This window comes from Panulirus ornatus, chromosome 9 (assembly GCF_036320965.1).
Source record: "Panulirus ornatus isolate Po-2019 chromosome 9, ASM3632096v1, whole genome shotgun sequence".
NCBI classification, from domain to species: domain Eukaryota; kingdom Metazoa; phylum Arthropoda; class Malacostraca; order Decapoda; family Palinuridae; genus Panulirus; species Panulirus ornatus.
Genome location: NC_092232.1, coordinates 51,457,482 through 51,481,701, shown reverse-complemented (window position 1 = coordinate 51,481,701; position 24,220 = coordinate 51,457,482). Strand labels below are relative to the sequence as shown.

The window sequence follows — 24,220 nt, the reverse complement described above, 5'->3', positions numbered from 1 at the left end:
ATGAGCAACGTGCAGAACATGAGAACTGTCTTAAGTAAGCGTTTGTCCTTCACCAGAGTACATAGTTGGGTGAGAGATAACGTCCAGATAACAGTCTCTCCACAGGTGATTGCATAGAATGATGAGGTGCTGAGATAGCATGCAGGGTGCGTGAGACCTCTTGTCGCCCTGGGTCCATCTGGTGTAGTGGCTGGTGATGATGCCGCCCTGCTGAAGACACATGCGTCTGTGACAGGACAAGTCTTCGAGGTGGAGGAAGTCTGAGTGAGACGCAAGCAAACGCCAGAGCCAAAGAAAATAGAATATTGCAGGTGAGGTGAACGTGAGAAGAGGGAGTGTGTGTGTGGTGATCTGCAGCAGGCACACCCGAGAGTGGATGATGGGATGATGAATGGTCTTCGACTTTATATACACCTTCAGTGAGCACTTAGTTTACGTTCCCTGCTTCAAGACCTCAGGCAACTCTTTCCCCCTCCGCTAATCACTTACTGGATGATGTTAATAGCAGCATTACTCCCATAGTCCTGAACCCATTAGCTAATTTGGATTTCAATTGAATCCCACCTCACCAATCGTGCACCCATCTAAAACTACACTCCCCAGACATATGCGAGATACACTTTTTTTCGTCCACTTTGCTCAAAATGTAACTTTACTGAAAACTTGGAACCCTTGCCCCATAAATGTTCTTTCGCTCACTTCATCTAGACGTACGCGTATCAAAACACTCCTTGACCCATGGTTTCGTCCACTGGACGTGACTCTACCTAAACGCTGTAGGATCTTAGTGGAAGAGGTTTCCGAGACAAGTATATATATATATATATATATATATATATATATATATATATATATATATATATATATATATATCAACACATCCTCCATCTACATAGAGTAAACAGTGATCCCAGCAAATGCGGTTTTCATAATTGCAACCCCTCGCTCCGCAGAAACCCGCCACGCCAAGGGCGACATCGGCCAAGAGTGAGGGACGGTGGTAAAAGCGCTCACTGACTAGAGTCATGCCTCCAGTTGTGTCCTACATCAACAGAGAGGATCACTAGTGTCTCCTGGGTTATCCAGTCATCCCTTCCGGTTAACCTAATACGTCTTGTCTTTTTCTAAATCAACGAGTGATGGGCTCCGCCTGTTGTATCTTCTTTTCTAAAGCAACCGATGGAATTAGATCAAGGAGACACATCCAAGATCACTGAAAGGAAAACCCTTGTGGCAAAGACCCGTGATGTTACTGGATGTGCGACAGACTAGTATAATTCCACGAAGCAGTTCGACGCATCGTATACAAGACACGTACATCCGCCGAAGACCTCACTACCTTACAGTCACTTACGGAACGTTTTGTGCCAGTAATGGCACCCTGAGCACACACGTACCTGACCTGTGCCAGTAATGGCACCCTGAGCAGACACACACACACACCTGACTTGTGCCAGTAATGGCACACCCGAGTACGATCTGACAATGGCAAGATCCCGTGCTAAGCTTAGTTTTGGCGAGTCTTTCCACACTTGTATCAAATCTCACTTCCTCAAAGCGCGACTCTATCGTATTTTCCCCTCCCCTCCCTCCCTCTTCCATCACTTCTCTCAAAGGTATTTTCCATCATTCCTTCGCAGCTTACTTCATCTTTCAAGATGCTCTAGATATGGCAGAGAGACCTAATGCCACTCTATAGTGACACGCTAAGGAGACACAGACCCGACGAAGACAACAAAATGAAGAAAGAGATAAACCACTAGGCTGGCTGATGAAGGCATAGCCTTCTGAGGCTTCTTTGCCGACCTTATTGGATGGGATTATGGACCTTAGCGAGACCTGTCTGTTCCAGTTTGATTATTGGTTCCTAGAGGAACATCCCAGCTTATGAGCTAGGATATTGCTGAGCTGTGAGCTAGGATGTTCCACATTCATCACACGAAGGGGGTACCCATCATGGTTCACAAACTCGACAAAGGTAATTTGTACTCGCAGAGTTCGCTGTGTGTGTGTCTGTATATATATATATATATATATATATATATATCCCTGGGGATAGGGGATTAAGAATACTTCCCACGTATTCCCTGCGTGTCGTAGAAGGCGACTAAAAGGGGAGGGAGCGGGGGGCTGGAAATCCTCCCCTCTCGTTTTTTTTTTTAATTTTCCAAGGGAAGGAACAGAGGGGGCCAGGTGAGGATATTCCAAAAAAGGCCCAGTCCTCTGTTCTTGGCGCTACCTCGCTAACGCGGGAAATGGCGAATGGTTTGAATGAAAGAAGATATATATATATATATATTTTATCTACGTATATTTCTTCCATCCTCTTGACGATATCCAGAAAATGTCCCAAAAATTTAAGACAGTATTTCTTGATTTCATTTTTGACCATGTCCTGTGTGCATCCACGTCAATTTCCTCACACAAGCCTTTCGGGAAGTTACTTCTGCCAACATACACCGCGCATCTCTTTAAGAGGATCTCTCGAATTAGAGTGATAATTCACTGATCTGTTTTCCAGCTTAGGCGATCCTAAACCATTCGTCTCCTCGTCTGTGGCAGAACTCCCCTCTCATGTTGGCAGTCAGTACAGCCCTGGGTGATTATTGGAGAAAAGATTTGTGTGAAACCTAATTTCTCAACATTCCAGATCTAATCATGGTCTAGTCTGGACTCTGTGGCTGACTTTGGAAAAATCGTACCTTCATTCTCGCCCCTCAGTACAACACTCCTGTTCTTCGAGCTGAACAAGGATCTTTACCTTTTACTTCCGTGCTTTTGTGTCACGCGTCGATACAAAGTCTCCCGCCTGTCGGTTTTGCATGCGCTTGCTTGCTTGCTTTTGGCCTATAGTTTCAGCAAAAGGCTGTCTCAAGTTTCAAAACTCTCGCACGTATCTGATTAAACAATTAGCCTCGCAAGGAACTTCACTTCCTCGTCAGCTGTTCCCCACACACACACAGCAGAAGCAGCAGCAGATCCGTCGTAAGAATTCATGATGCACGAAAAAGTCCGTAATGAACTTCCCATCTTACGAACCGAATCAGGAGGGAAGATGGTGCTCTCGTGAGCAACGCTAACTCCGGGTAAGATTACAGAGTTGGATGCTGATCCGACTTTATCCGATGACATCGGAAGGTCCTCCTCAACTCGTCTGTGTCATCGTCACTAGAGGGAAAGGAGTAGAATTTCGTCCACGACCTCCTCATCCTGCAGGAACCTCTTCTATTGCCTCGGTGTTGCAGGGAAACCCCTCCATGCAATGGGTCCTAAGGTGTATGGTAAACCCGGTGTGACCCTGGGATGACCAAGAGGGTCGTCTTGAGACCTTTAACCTCTTTTAGAAATTTATTCGTCCTTCACGAAATGGATACCCTAATCTAAAGCATCGGTGTAACGTTTGTGTATAGACGCCTTATGCCCTTAAAAGCAGATAAAAAAAATTTGCCATATTCGCCATTATCTACATTTTCGACCCTTCCACTCCACAAAGCCACGCTCTTGTGTGGTTAGGTTACCTGATACTTTGGACGCCAGTTTACTGTTGTCTTAAGGGGATCCAACTCTCTCTCCTAGTTGCCCCCACTCAAATGAGAGCCGGATCTTATTGTTGTTGTAGCTTAATCTTAAGTCCTAAGCTAGATGTTACGTTGCTTAGCCGTCTGGTGCACTTGTGTGTGTGTGTGTGTGTGTGTGTGTGTGTGTGATTACTATTTGTGTGTTACGAGGAAAGAGAGTTTTACTCTCGTGTTGCCTTGTCTCTTAACCTTGTATATACGTACCATGTCTTTACTCCTATGTGTGTAAACACACACACACACACACACTAGCCTATGTGTATGTGTGTCTAATTACCTATTTCTACAATAGGGGCAGGGAGATCTATGCTAATGAGCCCCATCCTTAGGGCTTCTGTAATATCATAAAACCTCAAAAACTCTTGTATAATGTTAGCATCCTTATCTTCTTCCATACGTCCATTTCTCTCATAATAAAAAGATACATAATTACTTCTTATCTCTCATGCTTCTGGTTGTCTCATCTTTGCACCTTTGGAAGATCTGTTCACCTTCGACAACGTCAAACACGTTTAGAAACTTGAAGGTTTTGTGTGTGTATAAAAAATCTTTATAACTAGACATGCATGATTCTCTTAAGACGATGTATATCGGTATATACATCTCTGGTAAACAGTAGATAAGGTAGGTGTCTAATCTTCATCAAGATAACTTCCCTATGGACCAATGGACGTGGGTTATAAATATACATATATCCTTTACTACAGCAACAAGAATATGTGATAATCAGACGCATGCGCAGAGGATGATAAGAGAGGATACATCTACTGAGTCTCATAACTATGTCATGCAAAAGGGACTGAGAACTTCACTGGTCAAGAAGAAGATGAAGGAGTAGAAATCTCTTGTATGAGAGACTTGGAGTAGAACGAGGAGGAGTGGAGCGGATGCAAGACTTAACATACGTTCATACGGAGCTGTAACCATGCCAAAGGTCAGTGACGGTAGGCCAGTTAGGTGGGGAACACACGGAGGCGCGCTGGGACCACTGCATTACACCCGCACACATCTACCCATCCAAGGCCAGAAAACAAAAAGCGGAGGGAATCCTTGCACTACATTGATACGAAGGGATGGAGGGGGACCTCTTGCACGAATAGCCAACAGTCCTTGGTAGCCAGACCGACCGTTTCTTCACATTGGTATATATACATAGATGAATATACAGGACACACGGGGGCGGCGGTGGCGGGGGGAAAAAGCCGACCATATACGACTTGGTATAAAGAGCAGAGGATGATCAACATAAAGGGATAGTGACTGTACAGGTGGAATGACGTGTGTAGGAACAGAGGCAGTTTTGTGAGAGGTGGAGACATGGACACGCCCATGAGGACTGGCGTCACACATCAAAGGTGCCAACAAGGCCCACCTCCCTGCTGTGGCACCATGGGCAAGGAGAGGGTGGACAACCAGCTGCAGAAGAGCTTCCAGTCTACACTCAGGACGAGAGAACTGGCACGCCGCCGACTGGAAAGTCTTCCCGCCCCAAATGAAGGGGTTTCCATACGTCCCCTGCTCCTGAGTGGAGCGCAGCACCGAGGTATCCCCCGGCTGTCATGCCGGACCAATTGTCATACTCGGACATCTTACACATTCACACACTACGAGGTGATGGCCCGGTCATCCTATATGACACATATACATCACCACAAAAGCTATACACAAACCACAGCGCCCTCAGAACACCACCTGGCACCAGGTTTGGACAAGGAAGTTCTAATCCCACTTAACATCCCTATACCAACAATTCATCCGCTCCACTTTAAACTACGCCTCACCTGCCAGGTCTTCAACCCTTGCAACAGCAAATATAATCAAAGCTGCAGACCACACAAAAAAAATGGTACATTCTGAACACTCGCTGGCTGCTAAGCGTTCACAGACACACGGTACCTTCACAATGAAACGAAGATCCTCCAAGTTCAGTCCAAACTCAGTTCTCAGCGGCTGCGCTAGACTCCCTCCCCACCCAAACCACTATGCAACTAACCACCATTTCTCCTCCTGGCAGATATATAAAGCTTGCCCTCGCCTCGCTTTCCAGTTACCTCTACACACATACACGCTGAGATAAACCACACAGGCACTAAACAACAGAGCTCCCAGCTCCATCTCAAACTCCACCAGCCATACACCCATCGGAAACCACACTCTCTAGACAAAAGCGAATCACACTCTCCTGTGAACACTCCAATCATCATCTATGACTACAACATTATCAACACCTTCTCAACGTATCCCAAGACCCTTCATGCTCATGATTTGTTACTCAATTGCCCAGTACTCGCAGCACACACACACACACACACATCACTTTATGACCTGTGGTCCCAACCGGTGGACGTGGCCAGTTCCCTGAGTGCTGCAGCAGTCTCACAAAGATATATATATATATATATATATATATATATATATATATATATATATATATATATATGCAGGAAAAAAGTATGAACATTAAACAACTAAATTCGTTCGTGTAAGATAATCTGAAAACTGAAGTCGTGGTTGGTAGAAGAATGTTCATAAGAGGCAATGAACAGGTCAGGTGAACATGAGTAAAAACATCTAAAAAAATAAAGAAATCGCAGAATCTAAAGACTTTACGCCTGGCAGTACTGCCATTGGTCAACTCGGTGGTCAGGATAGAAATGGATGATATGATGTGTTTAGTGTGTGTATATATATATATATATATATATATATATATATATATATATATATATATATATATATATATATATATATATATATGACATTTTTACCAGGTACAACAGAGATCTTACTGTAAACATATAAGTACGACAGATCCATTACTTAAGACATGTAAGTAGGTACAACATATACATTACTTAAGACATGTAAGTAGGGCACAACAAATACATTACCTTAGATATGTGAGTACAACAATGCATGACTTAATAGTTTAAGTAGGTACAACATATATATTACTTTTATCACGTAAGTAGGTACAACATACACAATATATAAGACACGTATGTACAACATATATAACACTTTAGTCATTTCCGTACATGGAATACGTTACTTAAGACATTTAAGTACAACATGTATATCAATTTAGTTTGTAAGTATTCACAACAGATACATCATTTTAAACATGTAAGTAGGTACAACAGATACAATACTTTAGTCATGTAAGTAGGGGCAATGTATACATTAGACAAATAAGTATGTACACTGTATCCATTACTTCAGTCACGTAAGTAGATACTACATATATATTACTTAAAGACACGTAAGTAGGTATAACATATGTATTACTTTCGTCATATTATCTAGTTAAGTAAGTAGGTACAAGTGATGCATTACTACAGTCATGTGAGTACAAGAGATGTTCTCATAACGTAAGTAGGTACAACAGATGATCAACAGGGACAAGATGTGGGGGTGGAGGCTGCGGAGCCTGGCTGTAGGGCGATGGCAAATTCTCCTTTCATCACAAGTGGCGGGCGGGGTTGTACTACTCCTGGGGGTCACTGGTGGTTGAGGTCAGCCTTAGGTCACCGGTGGCCGGGTATACCACTATAATCTCCTCTCTCTCTCTCTTTCGAGCCAGGTCAGGGATGTGTTTGACCACCATATCTCTTCCATCTTATGCCAGGTCAGGATGAGTTTGACCTCCCCATATCTCCTTCCTCTTGATTCAGGTCATGGGTGCACTTGACCACCATATATTTCCATAGAAGAAATACCATAGCAGACCCCGAGGCGTCTATACGTTTCAAAGGAAATTTCCTTCATCTACAGATGACTGAAGATCGTAATTTTTTCCTCATTTCCCCCATGACAATAGGGAGGCGCTCCGTCTACCAGTGATGGGGTTATGACCTTTGACAAATGTCATTTTTTTTTGGCAGAACTTTGAGAGAAAACGTTATCGTGGTGAACAGATAGATAATCTACATCAGGATCGTTAGGGATATAATTTCACTCAGGAATAATTACTATAATGCAGGATTAATCTAATTACAGGTGATGCGTAAGGTGAAAATGATTAATAATGTAATTTCACGAAACACTGACTACTATAACCCAGGAGTAATCTAATCACAGGTGATGTGTAAGGTGAAAATGATTAATAATGTAATTTCACGAAACACTGATTACTATAATCCAGGAGTAATCTAATCACAGGTGATGTGTAAGGTGAAAATGATTAATAATGTAATTTCACGAAACACTAATTACTATAACCCTGGATTGATCTAATCACAGGTGATGCGTAAGGTGAAAAATGATTAATATCCTCACTACTGCTGTACACTAATAATCTATAATTCGATAGCGAGTAAGATATCATGTGAGAGACGCAACCCATAACAGAGACAGATGGCTTGAACATCACCTGAGACTCTATAGCCAGAGGTAACACTGATCTATGACTGTGTTAATTCCTATTTACTTTATAGAGTTTTCTGTTGAAGACTGACACACTAGCTGCTGTGAGGTCTTACGGGAGACTCTGTACATCTGTACTGAGGACAGTGACATCACTGTAGAGATAGGGTGAGAGGGAGGACTATATATATATGACCTATATCGCCTTACCCACATAATGATCTTTCGTGTGTTTTAAAAGGTATCTTTAATAGCATAGAAATTTTAATTTCCAGAAGAGCCCAAGACACATATCTTTCTCATACCCTAAAACAAAGTCTTGTAGAGTAACTCTCTACTCTACGTTGACTGTGAGGCGTAATAAAGACGCGTTTAGTCCAATTTATCACAAGATAAATAATCATTTCGAAGACGACCGACGTACTAGAACGATCAAAATCGTTTCTTATTTCCCAGTGTATAAACAGCGGGTAATTACCTCGCTGACTGGCTTTACAGTGAGGTAAAAGAGGGGAAAAATAAGGAAACAAAAAAATACGGTTAAGGGATGATAATATGGACAAATGGGAACTTCAAAAGAGTAGTTTAATGTGGTTCTCATTGGTTGATGACGGGGATGTGATGTAACAAACAGGGGTTACCACACGTACGTTACTGAAGGATAAAGGACATGGTGTAGACCAGCCAGGAGGCTCGGGGTTACATATACCTGACATGTTCACGGGCCCCCGCCCAGGGTCGAGCGAGTAGGTTCGACTCCTGGTTCTGACAAGTTGGTCCACAGTCAACCCAGCTGTTCATCCACCCTTAGTGGTTAGTCGATAAAGTGGATACTTAGCTCAGCCTACGGTATATATATATATATATATATATATATATATATATATATATATATATATATATATATATATATATATATATATTCCTTTTTTATTGAAAGACTGGTGAATATATTCAATGACAGGGTGGTAAATGTGGTGAGTTTTTTGTGGTGTGTTTGGTGAAGAGAAGCATGGGAAAGCGGCTAGAGTGTATGGGATTACATTTGAATTTTTTACGAAAGGGGGATGAATTGTGTTGTTGATTGGTTTGTCAGAATTTTCACTGCATGTATGGATCATTGTGAGGTGTGTGAGGATTGGTAGAATGCTTGTATATTGCCACTGTACAAAGGCAAGGGGGGATAGAGTGTTCAAAATGCAGAAGGGGGGATAGATGTGAGTGTTCAAAATGCAGAGGCATAAGTCTGTTGAGTATACCTGTTAAGCTGCATGGGAGGGTAGTGATTAAGAGGGTGAAAGCACGTAGAGAGCATCAGACTGAGGAGGAACAGTGTGGGTTTAGGAGTGGTTGAGGATGCATGGATCAGGTTTTTGGAATGGACGAAATACTGAGAGAACGAGGAAGAGGTGTATGTGGCATTTATAAATTTGGCCAAAGCGTATGATAATATTGATAGAGATACTCTGTGGAAGGTGTTATGAAGTATGGTGTGGGAGGAAAGCTGCTACAAGCACTGAGGATATTCTATCGAGAGAGTAAGGCATGTGTGCGAGTAGGAGGGGAGTAGTATGAGTGGATCCACGTGATGGTGGGTCTGTCGTAAGGTTATGTGATGTCACTATGGCTGTTTAATCTATTCATGTTATGGGGTAATCAGGGCGATAAGTGGGAGGATCTTGGAGAGTGGGACGAATCTGGAGTGTTTTGAAGGAAAGGACAAGGGGGAGGAGCGGATGAGGCTGAAAGGTGAATCTGCTGCTGTTTACTGATGATACGGCTCTGGTGGCAGATGCTAGTGAGAAACTGCAGAAGATGGTGTATGAGTTTGGGAGAATCTGTGAAATGAATGAAAAAGTTCATATTTAACGTAGAGAAAAGTAAGCTTATGAAGTTTAGGATGGATGAAGGACAGGTTGATGGGAGAATGAGTCTCAATATAGAGGAAGCTGGAGGAAAATGGAGGGGACATGGCAAAAGGTGGATGGAACTATGAATCTGAACTGGGCTGGGTGAAGGAGCTAAGTTCCTGTGCGCAACAAGGAGCGTATGGAAAGAAAGGTCGCTGTATGTATGGGCAAAGGTATGCTTATGTTTGAAGGACTTATGTGCCCAAGATCAGAAAAGGGTAAGAGAGCGGTGCGGTAGTGAGAAAGGTTTAGTTGCAGGAGCTGAAGAGGGTTTGCTGAAATGGTTTGGACGTATGGAGAAGATGAGTGAGGAGAGGTTGACAAAGAGAAGACGAGGAGAAAGGTGAGGCCGAATTGGTGACGGAAGAATGAACTTAAACAGGTTTTGAGGGACTGGGACCTAAACATGATGGATGGCGTATTAGGTGTAAGGGATTGAGTGAATTAAAGCGATGTAGTATACAGAGGGTGACGTGTTGTCAATGGTCTGATCCAGGGAATATAAAGCGGTCGGGGGAAACCATGGAAAGGTCAAGGGGGGTCTGGTTGTGGATGGGGGTTATGATTTGGATGCGTTGATACATGACAGCTGGAGAGCGGATGTGAACGAATGAGGCCCTTCTTTTGTCATAGTCTCCTCGAAGTTACATTTACCACTGCTTAGTCTAGCGCTCACCTTACTTATTCCCACTCTGTTAGAGAGGAGACCTCCTCCCTCATGTCTTCTCACAGACACAACAGAGGCAAACTCTCTGAACACCACCAAACAGGGCGAATGAAGTGGGGTGAACGAAGCAGTTTCGCTCATACGAAACAGAGTACCGAACCCTTCGACCAAACCCTTCTTCCACGAATTTCTGTGAATATAGACCATCTTTTTTAATTCATTTTAGAGGACATGTATAAGGTAGCGAGGCTAATTTTCCAGTCAACTGTCCTATTGATCCTCAGAGTTTAAGAGAGAAACGATTCTAGTTGATTCGGATATCATCAAACGGACCGTCAATTGTGTGTGTTATGAGCCTCTGCTGGATTATCTAAAGATCGTCTATCAACCCAAAAGGTTATGATGCCTCATGAGGCATTAAGGGAGTCACCGAAATCAGCTTCCATCTCAGGTATACGTCTGCGAGGCGATTCAGCACAGGTGGTTCGCTGTGTCCTGTGCGGTATGGGTCGAGCCCAAGTGCTTCAGATACGGACTGAGTCATTTGTCCGAATCTTCACGTAGCCATGCGTCACATGCACAGTTGAGGGTGTACGTGGTCTTGGAATTTATCCTCGACACCTGAAGAAGGTGTTACCGATCTTTCTATTGGTGGATGTGGCTTGATGGCCTTTAATGACCCTGGCAGATGATAGGACTAGAGCCCAAACAACCAGCTACCCTAAACGATCCGAGACGACAGTTTGTCTGAATTTCTCATAGGGGGAAAAAAAATCCTCATTAATGTCTTCTCTAAAAAGCCTCTTAACAGGCCAAACAAATTCAACCAAGAATGATTTAGGTATGGCCTCGTCAGATGGTGTTTTGTATAACTGTTAGAGGCGGATACTACCGACCTCGTGTGCAACTGAGGGACTTCGAATGCCACATGATTGTGCTTCATATCATAGCTAATTTCTATTATATATAGCTTTCCTTCCCCTAGATTCCATCATCTATAGCTTTCCTTCCCCTAGACTCCATCATCTATAGCTTTCCTTCCCCTAGACTCCATCATCTATAGCTTTCCTTCCCCTAGATTCCATTATCTATAGCTTTCCTTCCCCTAGATTCTATTATCTGTAGCTTTCCTTCCCTCTACAGAGGCTATCTTCTCGCCCCCATTAGAATGATCCAACCCATTAGAAAAGGCCGGTTCCTTTATCTATTACGTCTTATTCCTGCCATGTCTCATCGATCTCATTTGTAAACCCCTTGCCTCCGACGCCCCTTCAGTCACCCTGTCCATTATTTGTGACCTCCTTGACTGGTGGTTTCATTTGCATGTGACGTCTCTCACCTATAAGCTGTTACACGTGTCCGGTGCCACGCCCATATACCTGCCACGCCCTTATATCAGCCACGCCCACGAAACAGGGGTCCTCGTTGAATCCAGTCTGTGATCCCATTTTCAACTGTGGCATCCTTTTCATGCAGCTAACAGGTCTTGTCTCCCATTACCTTGTGGTGCAGCCTCTCTCTCTCTCTCTCTCTCTCTCTCTCCTACACATCCTGTCACCTCTGTCCCACCTGTCCAATCATTTGTCAGGTGGCTAAGTCCCTGTATGCCACCTGTCCAACAGTCTCTTATCAAACTTCTGTATATGTACCAGCTGTTCTACCATCTCCCTCCCCAAGCAGTTTTATCCTCTCTACCAGCTTTTTTTTTCACTATCTCACTACCACCTGTCTCTCTACCAGTTAATCAGTCCTGTCTCTCTGAGCTGCCATATCGTTGTCTATACCACCTAACCCCACCATCTCTCTGTTAGCTCTCTCACTGCCTATCTCTCCAACCTCCCTTCCATCTCTCTTCTAGCTGTGGCACCTCACTTCATTATCTTTATCTCTCTTTCCCAAACGATCTCTGAGGACTGTCTCACCTTCCCTCTATCTCCCAGCAGCTGACAAATGTCTCTCTCTACCAGCTATCTCTCTCCCTCTATCTAGAGTCTGCTCCAGTTTCTACGAAGGAGCTCGGCCCAATATCCACCTTGAATTCAGGTACCTTCCTTCCTTCCCCCCCAAAAAAACCAACCCCCCTTGGTTCTTTCCCTTGGGGCAGCTGGGGCGCGCCGCTGGGGGGGCAGCTGTAGGAATCGGTCCCTGCGCGGCGTGGTGCCCCCACCCTTGCCCTTGGCCCTGCGTCACTCACCGTGAGCTTCCTGCAGGATACCTTGGCAGGTGGTGCCTGTGAATCCTGGTCGACAGGCGCAGAAGTATACGTGGGAGTCCGGAACGATCCAACAGGTGCCTCCGTTGTCACAGGGGTTCGGGGCGCACAGCTGTGGTTGTAGGGAGAAAGAGAAAGACACACCTGTAATTACTTACCACATACCTACTACCACCACCACACATACATGTCATCTCTCAGCATATCACCACATAGGTGTAAGCACTCACTACCACCACCACCAGAACACCTGTTTTAACTCGGCGTATCACCACACACCTGTCACCACTTACCACCATCATCACCACCGCTACACACCTGTCATAACTCACCACTGCCACAAACATGTCATTCTTCTTCAGCACTGCTGCAAACCTGTGTTCGGTGACTCACCACACACCTGTCATCGCACACCACCACAGCCAACCACACACCACGGTGTTGACATGTAGAATCAATATATGTCGCTAGGCTGTTACAAAATGATGTCTGTCTTGCTATTGGATGATGTCAGGGTCATCTGACGTTGCCTGATGTCACCAAGCTACCTCTGGACGATGTCTCTGTGTAATATTATGTTAATGTCATCATAGTGAGGCATTTCTGTCATCATCACTTCTGGTTACCAGATGGGCCAAAACTCGTCGCTCCCTTACGCACACAGATGTTTCTGATTCTCCCCTGTGATGTGTCCAGTGGATGAGGAAGTCTGTGTGGCTCTCAGGCCCACAGTCTGAGGTCCTCCCAGACGTCTGTGAGGCACGTATGTGAGGAACGTGTGGGTGATGTCGGTTGAATTTGTTTTGCCTCCATTTTCGTGTGTGTGTGTGTGTGTGTGTGTGTGTGTGCAGGATCTACCTATCTGGCCACAATCTACCTTCGTGCGCTCGTGACCTAATCGGTTTTGTGGCCTTGCGCTGTCATTGTCTACTCATGACCTGTCAATGTGTGTAGCCATTTGGTGTCTGTCTACCCGTCCTCAGCCTTTATCTACCTGTCTGGAGCCTCGATTTGCCCGTCTCTGGCCACGACTTAACTTGTCTCTGGCCACAACTTAATCTGTCTCTGGCCACAACTTAATCTGTCTCTGGCCACAACTTAACCTGTCTCTGGCCACAACTTAATCTGTCTCTGGCCACGACTTAACCTGTCTCTTGCCACGACTCAACAGTCTCTGGCCACAAATTAACTTGTCTCTGGCCACGACTTAACCTTTCTCTGGCCACGACTCAACCTGTCTCTGGCCACAACTTCACCTGTCTCTAGGACTCGACTCAACAGTCTTTGGCCACAACTTCACCTGTCTCTGGCCACAACTCAACAGTCTCTGGCCACAACTCAACAGTCTCTGGCCACAACTCACCTGTGTGTGGGGGCCACAGTCGTCCTCACTCAGACCATTCAGGCATTCGCAGGAATAGCTGTTGCCCTTGTCCACGCAGACGCGACTGGCTGGGCAGGGGTTCGGCGAGCATAGATCATACTGAGGGAGAGGAGATGGTCATTGTCGTACTCAACTGTGGAGCAAAGAGGTCGCTACAAGTCATTCGTAGTAATGTATTACGTTGTTCAGGCTCCTCCATCGATGGTAGTAGTAGAATACCTCCATCACCTGTGGAGGTAACGAATTACTAATGTATGTGTATAGCCATCTATTATCCCTAGGGATTCAGGTGTCCCATAGGTGAATGACGATCTACGTTGGGATATACTGAGGAGGGGCTGAGGGGCGCCCCGCCGATGAAAACCCTGGGTATGAAAGAATCAGGTCTTCGCATCACTCTTCGTCTGCCTTCGAGGAAAATATACACTGATGAGGGCTATCAGGGACGGTAGAATTGGGAAGGGAAAATAGGAAACAAATACCTTTTTTACACGTGATGAAATAATTGGCTATTTCATAAAGCTGTTTTATCCGTCGCTTCAACATCTGAAGAGAACTTAGTGCCACTGTAATGTAAACTAACCCTGAGTTACTCTGTGTCTCCGCTTTTCAAAACTTGTGAGGAGGACATCTTACCTTGATTTGGCACCGTTCGCCGGTGTAGCCACGGCCACAATGGCACTGGTAGACGCCGATCTGGTCAGTGCAAGTGCCACCATTCTCGCAGGGGTTCGAATCGCATTCGTTGTATTCGAAGTCACAGCGCTCACCGCCGTAACCTGTTGGCAAGGTAGAGGGAAGTGGATAGGTCCTGGGAGAGAACATTGCCCAGGTCCTGCACCAAGTGGGCTTCTCGTCTGATGTTTTCTTTAAGTTCATAGACTCACAAGTCACGTCAGTCATAAAAGACTTAATAAATGATAATGATTTCTGGTTAAAACATGGATGTCATTCGTGATAGACTGTGAGACATAGATCAACACGTTTCAACATCATATGAATGCTAGTAAGGGCGTTTATAAGTCATTTAGAATCCTTCAAGAGTCCTTTTTGGTGGCAAAAGAGACGTTTGTGTTTGTGTGTGTGTGTGTGTGTGTGTGAGTAGCGGCGGGAGCTCACCAGGCACACAGAAGCACTTGGCGCCCATAGTCGAAGTCTCGACACACACGCCGTTGAGACAGGGCCCCGCGGTGCAGTCAGCCTCTTCGTCAGGTGGGTCTTCGGGAGCCTGTTCTCCCAACATCGGGCTTGGCTCGGTGCACTGTGGTCCCGCCCAGCCTATGGGACACAGGCAGCTGTAACTCGAGTGGTTCCCCGTGCATGTGCCACCGTTACTGCACGGCACCGACTCACACAAGTTAGTCTGCTCCTCACAGTACCGTCCCTTGTAACCTGAGAGGCCAAAAGACAGTGTTAGTTTTACGTGCTGTCACAATACAGTGGGAAAAATTGACATCAGTACATGTGACGTAAGTCCTCTAGTTCCGAAATGTGTCTTGTGCAGACGTGGTCCCTCAATGGCTCAAGCTCTGCCATAGGAGCCTGGTAGACACGTCACACCACACGGTCGGTCTGGTAGACATGTCACACCACACGATCAGTAGCCTGGTAGAGACACGATCAGTAGCCTGGTAGAGACATCACACCACACGATCAGCAGCCTGGTAGAGACATCACACCACACGATCAGCAGCCTGGTAGAGACATCACACCACACGATCAGCAGCCTGGTAGACACACGATCAGCAGCCTGGTAGAGACATCACACCACACGATCAGTAGCCTGGTAGAGACATCACACCACACGATCAGCAGCCTGGTAGACACGTCCCCCCCCAACACGACAAGTGTCATAAACAGTTGCCAGATATGCCCAATATTTATTGTCTTCCTGGTCCATTCAAATTCCAACCAGAACGAACGAGTCCGATTCCTCGAGGCAAGAGCGAGCCATCCATCACCCTTCCTCGAGCTGTGGTTGTGTCGAGATCAAGGAGAGGAATCGACCCAGTCAATGCAGGAGGGAGAGAGAACCATACACCGTTTTCTTATTTGACAGACAGATGCTGAGGAATACAAGATGGTGCTAGAGGAAGATGGTGTGTGGTGAATAAGAAAGGAGAGTGGCGAAGTGGTGTGGTAGGAAGTGAGAGAAAATGGTAGACGGAGCTGGAATATATGGTTGGCGATGAGGGTGAGTGAGGAGAAAATGGGAAGTGTTCTAAAACACTGATGTGTACAAAAGATAGAGTTACTCCAGTTTGCTCAACTCAACTGTGTCCATACGTGAGAAAAATGCCCCTTGAACCGACTGGGACATATGAACCGGCTGGGACATTATATATCTTCCATGTTCCGATGTCTAATAACGATAACTATTATTACACACTTATCAGTTGGTATCTCTGTTGATGGCAATCCTCCTAAACAAACAACTTGTATATTGCAGGTCGTAAGGTAGGAGGCCGATACTGGACTCCCTGTAGTGAACTTTTGCCACGTTGTTTACTTCCTGCTTAGCGTTATTTCGTTTAATGTCATCCTTCACTGATATTCCGCGTTGGGAAGTGTGAGAAATGGAGTTTATACCGGCAATATCTCCTTATTTTTATCCTCTCTATCATCCTTCCTCTTTTTCCCCCCCCTTTTCATTCGTTCTCCTCCGTGAGTTAGGGGGTTAGAAGGAGGCAGAAATTATCCCACTGGAAAGGACATGGTTGTAGGTTGTAGAACAGCAGTAGCCACCGCCCCCACAGGGAAGTACAAACCTCCTGACGTAGTAGGAGTGTTCATGTAATGCCTGGGATCCTAATATACCTTCATTGTCAGGCTGGCTGGCCCGTGCTTTCTGTCTCATTAAAACTAAGCTATGGCGCTGGAGCGAACATCTTCTCCTCCCCTGTAAGCTCCCCCGTCTTCATATTCCTCCTCTCACACACCCCAAGACTACTTGTGGATCAATCAATATTTAATATGAATCAGGACGCGTTGGGAAGTGTGAGGAAGGGAGTTTATAATGGGAATATATCCTTCTTATTTTCTTACTCTCAGTCATTCTCCCTCCCTTTTTTTTTCCCCCCTTTTTTATTCGTTCTCCTCATGAGGGAGGACAAGGGGAGATGAGTGAAGCAGTCCTCCATCTCTTTACCACCATGTTTATGCTTTCATATCAGCCTGTGACCCAGCCCTCTTGCGCATGAAACTTTGGGTGTAAAATGGAACTGGTCTTACGTTGGTCAGCACCAGGGTACATACGTCACAAAGCCCCTCCATGTCTGGCTATGTCCACCACTGCGGAATCTTTGTTGATTCGTTCTTTCTCTTAACCTTAAACCACTTCAGAAATTACTTCTACTTCTCACTTATCCTCGTCAGGGTATCAAACCTTACTACATACACAGCTATGGTTACTTATATAAGTAAATTCTCAGTTTTCTTCGTTGTCTTCACATCTTAGATCATAGATGAAACGTCTATAGCTTTCACAATTAATTGTATTTGCTTTCAATAATCATATCTCCATGCAAGATATATCACACACACACACACACACACACACACACACATACACACGTACTCTCTCTCGGATGTACGATAATTTTTCCATTACTCGTGGGGTTAATCTTAGATTCCATTGAACTTGATCTCTTGAATGAACTGCTCAATTAGCCAGTCTGCTAATCACCATTCGGCCAAACTATCCCCGTAATCCTTCTATAGTCATTTCAGGACACGGATCCCACATTGATCCCAGGGCCAAGAATGATTGCCCGACGGCTCCCCTCAAATTAGCAGTGTTGTCAGACAGGCTGGGACAGATACTGTTGTCAGACAGACCGGGACAGATACTGTTGTCAGACAGGCCAGGACAGATACTGTTGCCAGACAGGCCAGGACAGATACTGTTGTCAGACAGACCTGGACAGATACTGTTGTCAGACAGACCAGGACAGATACTGTTGTCAACAGACTAGGACAGATAATGTTGCCAGACATACCGGGACAGATACTGTTGTCAGACAGGCTGGAACAGATACTGTTGTCAGACAGGCCAGGTTAGATACTGTTGTCAGACAGACCTGGACAGATACTGTTGCCAGACAGACCGGGACAGATACTGTTGTTAGACAGACCGGGACAGATACTGTTGGCAGACAGACCGGGACAGATACTGTTGTTAGACAGACCGGGATAGATACTGTTGCCAGACAGGCCAGGACAGATACTGTTGTCAGACAGACCGGGGAGACAACAAGCTGAGAAGGATTACCACCTTGTATGGAGGGAGTATACTGCAGTGGAAAGTTTATAGGGAAATGCGAATTGGAAAAAATCCTGTGATGTGCTTCTCCAAGAGAAAGGGAGCTCAAACTTGAAAACTTGAAAACAGATAATGTTGAATTCTGAGACAGTCGTTTCAAAATCTGTTTTTCCATCCTACAAAAGACTTATTTACTCATTATCCTCATTCATCTACTTCATTTACTCATTATCCTCATTCATCTACCCTCACTCACTCACTGTCCTCATTCATCTACTTCATTTACTCATTATCCTCATTCATCTACTTCATTTACTCATTATCCTCATTCATCTACTTCATTTACTCATTATCCTCATTCATCTACTTCATTTACTCATTATCCTCATTCATCTACTTCATTTACTCATTATCCTCATTCATCTACTTCATTTACTCATTATCCTCATTCATCTACTTCATTTACTCATTATCCTCATTCATCTACTTCATTTACTCATTATCCTCATTCATCTACTTCATTTACTCATTATCCTCATTCATCTACCCTCATTTACTCATTATCCTCATTCATCTACTCTCATTTACTCATTATCCTCATTCATCTACCCTCACTCACTCACTGTCCTCATTCATCTACTTCATTTACTCATTATCCTCATTCATCTACCCTCACTCACTCATTGTCCTCATTCATCTACTTCATTTACTCATTATCCTCATTCATCTACCCTCACTTACTCATTGTCCTCATTCATCTACTTCATTTACTCATTATCCTCATTCATCTACTTCATTTACTCATTATCCTCATTCATCTACTTCATTTACTCATTATCCTCATTCATCTACCCTCACTTACTCATTGTCCTCATTCATCTACCCTCACTTACTCATTGTCCTCATTCATCTACCCTCACTTACTCATTGTCCTCATTCATCTACCCTCACTCACTCATTGTCCTCATTCATCTACCCTCACTCACTCATTGTCCTCATTCATCTACCCTCACTTACTCATTGTCCTCATTCATCTACCCTCACTCACTCACTGTCCTCATTCATCTACCCTCATTTACTCATTATCCTCATTCATCTACCCTCACTCACTCATTGTCCTCATTCATCTACCCTCACTCACTCATTGTCCTCATTCATCTACTTCATTTACTCATTATCCTCATTCATCTACTTCATTTACTCATTATCCTCATTCATCTACCCTCACTTACTCATTGTCCTCATTCATCTACCCTCACTTACTCATTGTCCTCATTCATCTACTTCATTTACTCATTATCCTCATTCATCTACTTCATTTACTCATTATCCTCATTCATCTACTTCATTTACTCATTATCCTCATTCATCTACCCTCACTTACTCATTGTCCTCATTCATCTACTTCATTTACTCATTATCCTCATTCATCTACTTCATTTACTCATTATCCTCATTCATCTACCCTCACTCACTCATTGTCCTCATTCATCTACCCTCACTTACTCATTGTCCTCATTCATCTACTTCATTTACTCATTATCCTCATTCATCTACTTCATTTACTCATTATCCTCATTCATCTACTTCATTTACTCATTATCCTCATTCATCTACTTCATTTACTCATTATCCTCATTCATCTACCCTCACTTACTCATTGTCCTCATTCATCTACTTCATTTACTCATTATCCTCATTCATCTACCCTCACTCACTCATTGTCCTCATTCATCTACCCTCACTTACTCATTGTCCTCATTCATCTACTTCATTTACTCATTATCCTCATTCATCTACCCTCACTTACTCATTGTCCTCATTCATCTACCCTCACTTACTCATTGTCCTCATTCATCTACCCTCACTTACTCATTGTCCTCATTCATCTACCCTCACTTACTCATTGTCCTCATTCATCTACCCTCACTTACTCATTGTCCTCATTCATCTACTTCATTTACTCATTATCCTCATTCATCTACCCTCACTTACTCATTGTCCTCATTCATCTACCCTCACTTACTCATTGTCCTCATTCATCTACCCTCACTTACTCATTGTCCTCATTCATCTACCCTCACTTACTCATTGTCCTCATTCATCTACCCTCACTTACTCATTGTCCTCATTCATCTACCCTCACTCACTCACTGTCCTCATTCATCTACCCTCACTTACTCATTGTCCTCATTCATCTACCCTCACTCACTCACTGTCCTCATTCATCTACCCTCACTTACTCATTGTCCTCATTCATCTACTTCATTTACTCATTATCCTCATTCATCTACTTCATTTACTCATTATCCTCATTCATCTACTTCATTTACTCATTATCCTCATTCATCTACCCTCACTTACTCATTGTCCTCATTCATCTACCCTCACTTACTCATTATCCTCATTCATCTACCCTCACTCACTCACTGTCCTCATTCATCTACTTCATTTACTCATTATCCTCATTCATCTACTTCATTTACTCATTATCCTCATTCATCTACTTCATTTACTCATTATCCTCATTCATCTACTTCATTTACTCATTATCCTCATTCATCTACTTCATTTACTCATTATCCTCATTCATCTACTTCATTTACTCATTGTCCTCATTCATCTACTTCATTTACTCATTATCCTCATTCATCTACCCTCACTTACTCATTGTCCTCATTCAAGAAATACAGTCATATTGAATATTACCTTACCATCTCGACCGACCTTATTTCTATCAAAATTTTAATTTTAACGGAAATAAAACACTAGAGAGAAATACAACACCTTATTCAAGAGAAATACAACACTTCATACATGAGAAAGACAACAGCCTATACAAGAGAAATACAACACCTTATACAAGAGAAATACAACACTTCATACATGAGAAAGACAACAGCCTATACAAGAGAAATACAACACCTTATGCAAGAGAAATACAACACCTTATACAAGAGAAATACAACACCTTATACAAGAGATATATACAACACTGTGGGGGATGGAAAAAACACACAATTTAGAAACACTGGACTGGAAACACCATAGCCAAGCCAAAAGCAGGCGTTTGACCAGTGTTTCCCCACCTCACATACCCAAGACCCAGAAGTGTCGAAGAGACGTTTGTGAAAAATGCTCTGCTCTGGTCGTTTATATTTGTTACTCTAGCATTTATCTTTTATGCTTTTTTTTTTTTAAATATTGAAAATTTGTTTTCCATTTTCATGAGAGCAATATATTGCTTTGTTCTCTTCGAATACACGTGAATATTTACTTTCGAATTGAATGCGAAGCAAAAAATTTTCCGTTTTTCATATATTTAGTTATATTCCTGTTTCCCCCCGTTTCCCTCCTGAGCGAGGGTAGCGCCAGAAATGGAAGACTGAGCGTCAGAAGAAAAAAATTATCTCTTGGCTCTTTTGCTCTGTCCATTTTTGGAAAGTGGTAATACAGGAGGGGATAACTGACATGGCTGAACGTATGTGACATCTAACTAAACAGAAGTCTCGTTCTTTTCATCGGCTGAAACAAATAACGCCACGTGTTGTTTACTAACAACAAAAACAAGAAAAAGCCAACAACTACTACTCCGTTTTCTACACCTACTTCTACCCAAATATCTCCATTGAAGGCAATAAATGAATATCGACAAATATTTCCAAACTTCGTCAAACAATTTATCTCGAGATGACAGAAAAAAGTAGCGAGAAAATTTCTCCTTTTTTAAACACTGGGGAAGAATAGAAATGGTCGTATCTCAAGAGAACAGAATCTGTACTTTCCCTCTTGTGAATATTGATGCTAGATATTCCTGTTTAAAAGGCTAAATTCGTGTAATTCGTGGGTCCAAACCTGCGTGGCCTGTGTGCAGGTTGAAGCTGGTCACCTCCTTCCCTAGGTCTACGAGCGAGTACACTGCAATTCATCATGTAGAAAGAACATATATATAAACATCTTTAGACTTCGAGGTGAAGTCGCCACACGCAGACCCACCCAACTAAACCCTTACACGTTCACTGCTTGTGTCGTCTATTAGGATCATGTCCCCAGACATGGATGTCAGGGACTCTCGAGCCGAGAGTCGTGCTAAAGGCTGGCTAGGACTCACAGTGAGGGCCATGTCCCAGGACGTGGATATCCTTGGGGACATTGGAGCCAATATCCACATAAGGGCTGGCCAGGACTCCCAGTGAGGACCATGTCCCCAAATACAGGTACCTCTGGGTCAACTCGAACTGACTATCTGCTGGCCAGGTATAGCCCAGCTCTGGTGCTCTCCCCTGACCCAGAGTGGCACACAGGTCCTCACCAGCCACAGAAGGAAGGAACACCTGGATTGTATACTTCCTGTTGTGTGCCTATATCGAGGATCGAACCCATGTAGAGGGATGCTGTTAGCTTCATCGCGACCAGTAGAACCAGAAAATCTCTTATGGATTCCTACCACAAACACCACCATAGTCCACTACACCACACTAGCCCCTTAAAAAAACACGATAGTTTACTACGCTACACAAATCCCTTGCTAGTATTGCAATCCCTTCCACCACACAAACACATACAACAAACGTAATCCAGTACTGAAGAATTAACTCCACCACTGCTATAATCCACTGTATCACACAAACCCCTACCACTGCTATAATCCAGTGTATCACACAAACTTCTACCACTGCTATAATCCAGTACACCACACAGACTCTAAAACTAACACCACTCACGCCAGGGCACACCACACAAACCCATAAAACCCACCATTGTCCAATGAACCAATCAAATCCCTAGCGCCATCAAAAGGCAGGACACCACACAAGCCCCTACACTTTTTATCACGCTCATAGGCTATCACGCTACACTCACACTACACCTCGCTACATTACGCTACACTCACACTACATTACGCTACACTCACACTACACCACACTACATTACGTTACACTCATACTACACCACACTACATTACGCTACACTCACACTACATTACGCTACACTCACACTACACCACACTACTTTACGTTACACTCATACTACACCACACTACATTACGTTACACTCATACTACATCACACTGCATTACGTTACACTCATACTACACCACACTGCATTACGTTACACTCATACTACACCACACTACATTACGTTACACTCATACTACACCCCACTACATTACGTGACACTCATACTACACCCCACTACATTACGTTACACTCATACTACACCACACTACATTACGTTACACTCATACTACATCACACTGCATTACGTTACACTCATACTACACCACACTGCATTACGTTACACTCATACTACACCACACTTTATTACGCTACGCTGATACAGTACCACACTACACTGACACTACACTACACTACACTTGAAGTGTAGTACAAGAGGTGGGATACCTCGCTTGGCTGTCATTGTAGCAATCACACCGCTGATCGTGTCTCTGCTCACCCGGTGCGGAGAGAGAGGGAGAGGGAGGAAGGAAGGAACCTCTCCCGCTCTGGTCTTCCTCCTACATCTAGCCCTCAGCTGTGGGAAGGCCCATGATGATCGACTGCCACTCAATCCACCACAGGAGGCGGCTGCCCTAACTACTAAGTCTTGGACGATCATGACGACCCGCGATTCGACCCAAGGACCATTTCCCCCCACACAGGAGGGGAGTGTAGGAGGACGTCCATGTATCAAATGATAAGACGTGTGTGTTCTACGGCCAACTCACAGAGGCCAGAAACTTTGCCTGTAGAGCTAAAGAACCGATTTTATGTCTGATCCCGATTGCGATGGATTACCGATGCTCGGGAGGGGGCTGAGGGGGGCCTTCTCGCGATCGATCC

The 24,220-nt window shown here is 44.1% G+C and overlaps 1 protein-coding gene across 2 annotated transcripts in view; it reads right to left on the bottom strand.

Moving 5' to 3' along the window:
* The window catches only part of LOC139750419 (uncharacterized), a 263,814-nt gene that overhangs the window by 5,533 nt on the left and 234,061 nt on the right, over nucleotides 1-24,220 (bottom strand). For both annotated transcript variants that reach the window (XM_071665196.1, XM_071665197.1), the window contains exons 8-11: nucleotides 15,236-15,508; nucleotides 14,753-14,895; nucleotides 14,096-14,215; nucleotides 12,715-12,844 (exon numbers count right to left, since the gene is read on the bottom strand). In XM_071665196.1, the coding sequence (XP_071521297.1) occupies nucleotides 12,715-12,844; nucleotides 14,096-14,215; nucleotides 14,753-14,895; nucleotides 15,236-15,508 (666 nt within the window). The remainder of the gene's footprint in view (nucleotides 1-12,714; nucleotides 12,845-14,095; nucleotides 14,216-14,752; nucleotides 14,896-15,235; nucleotides 15,509-24,220) is intronic.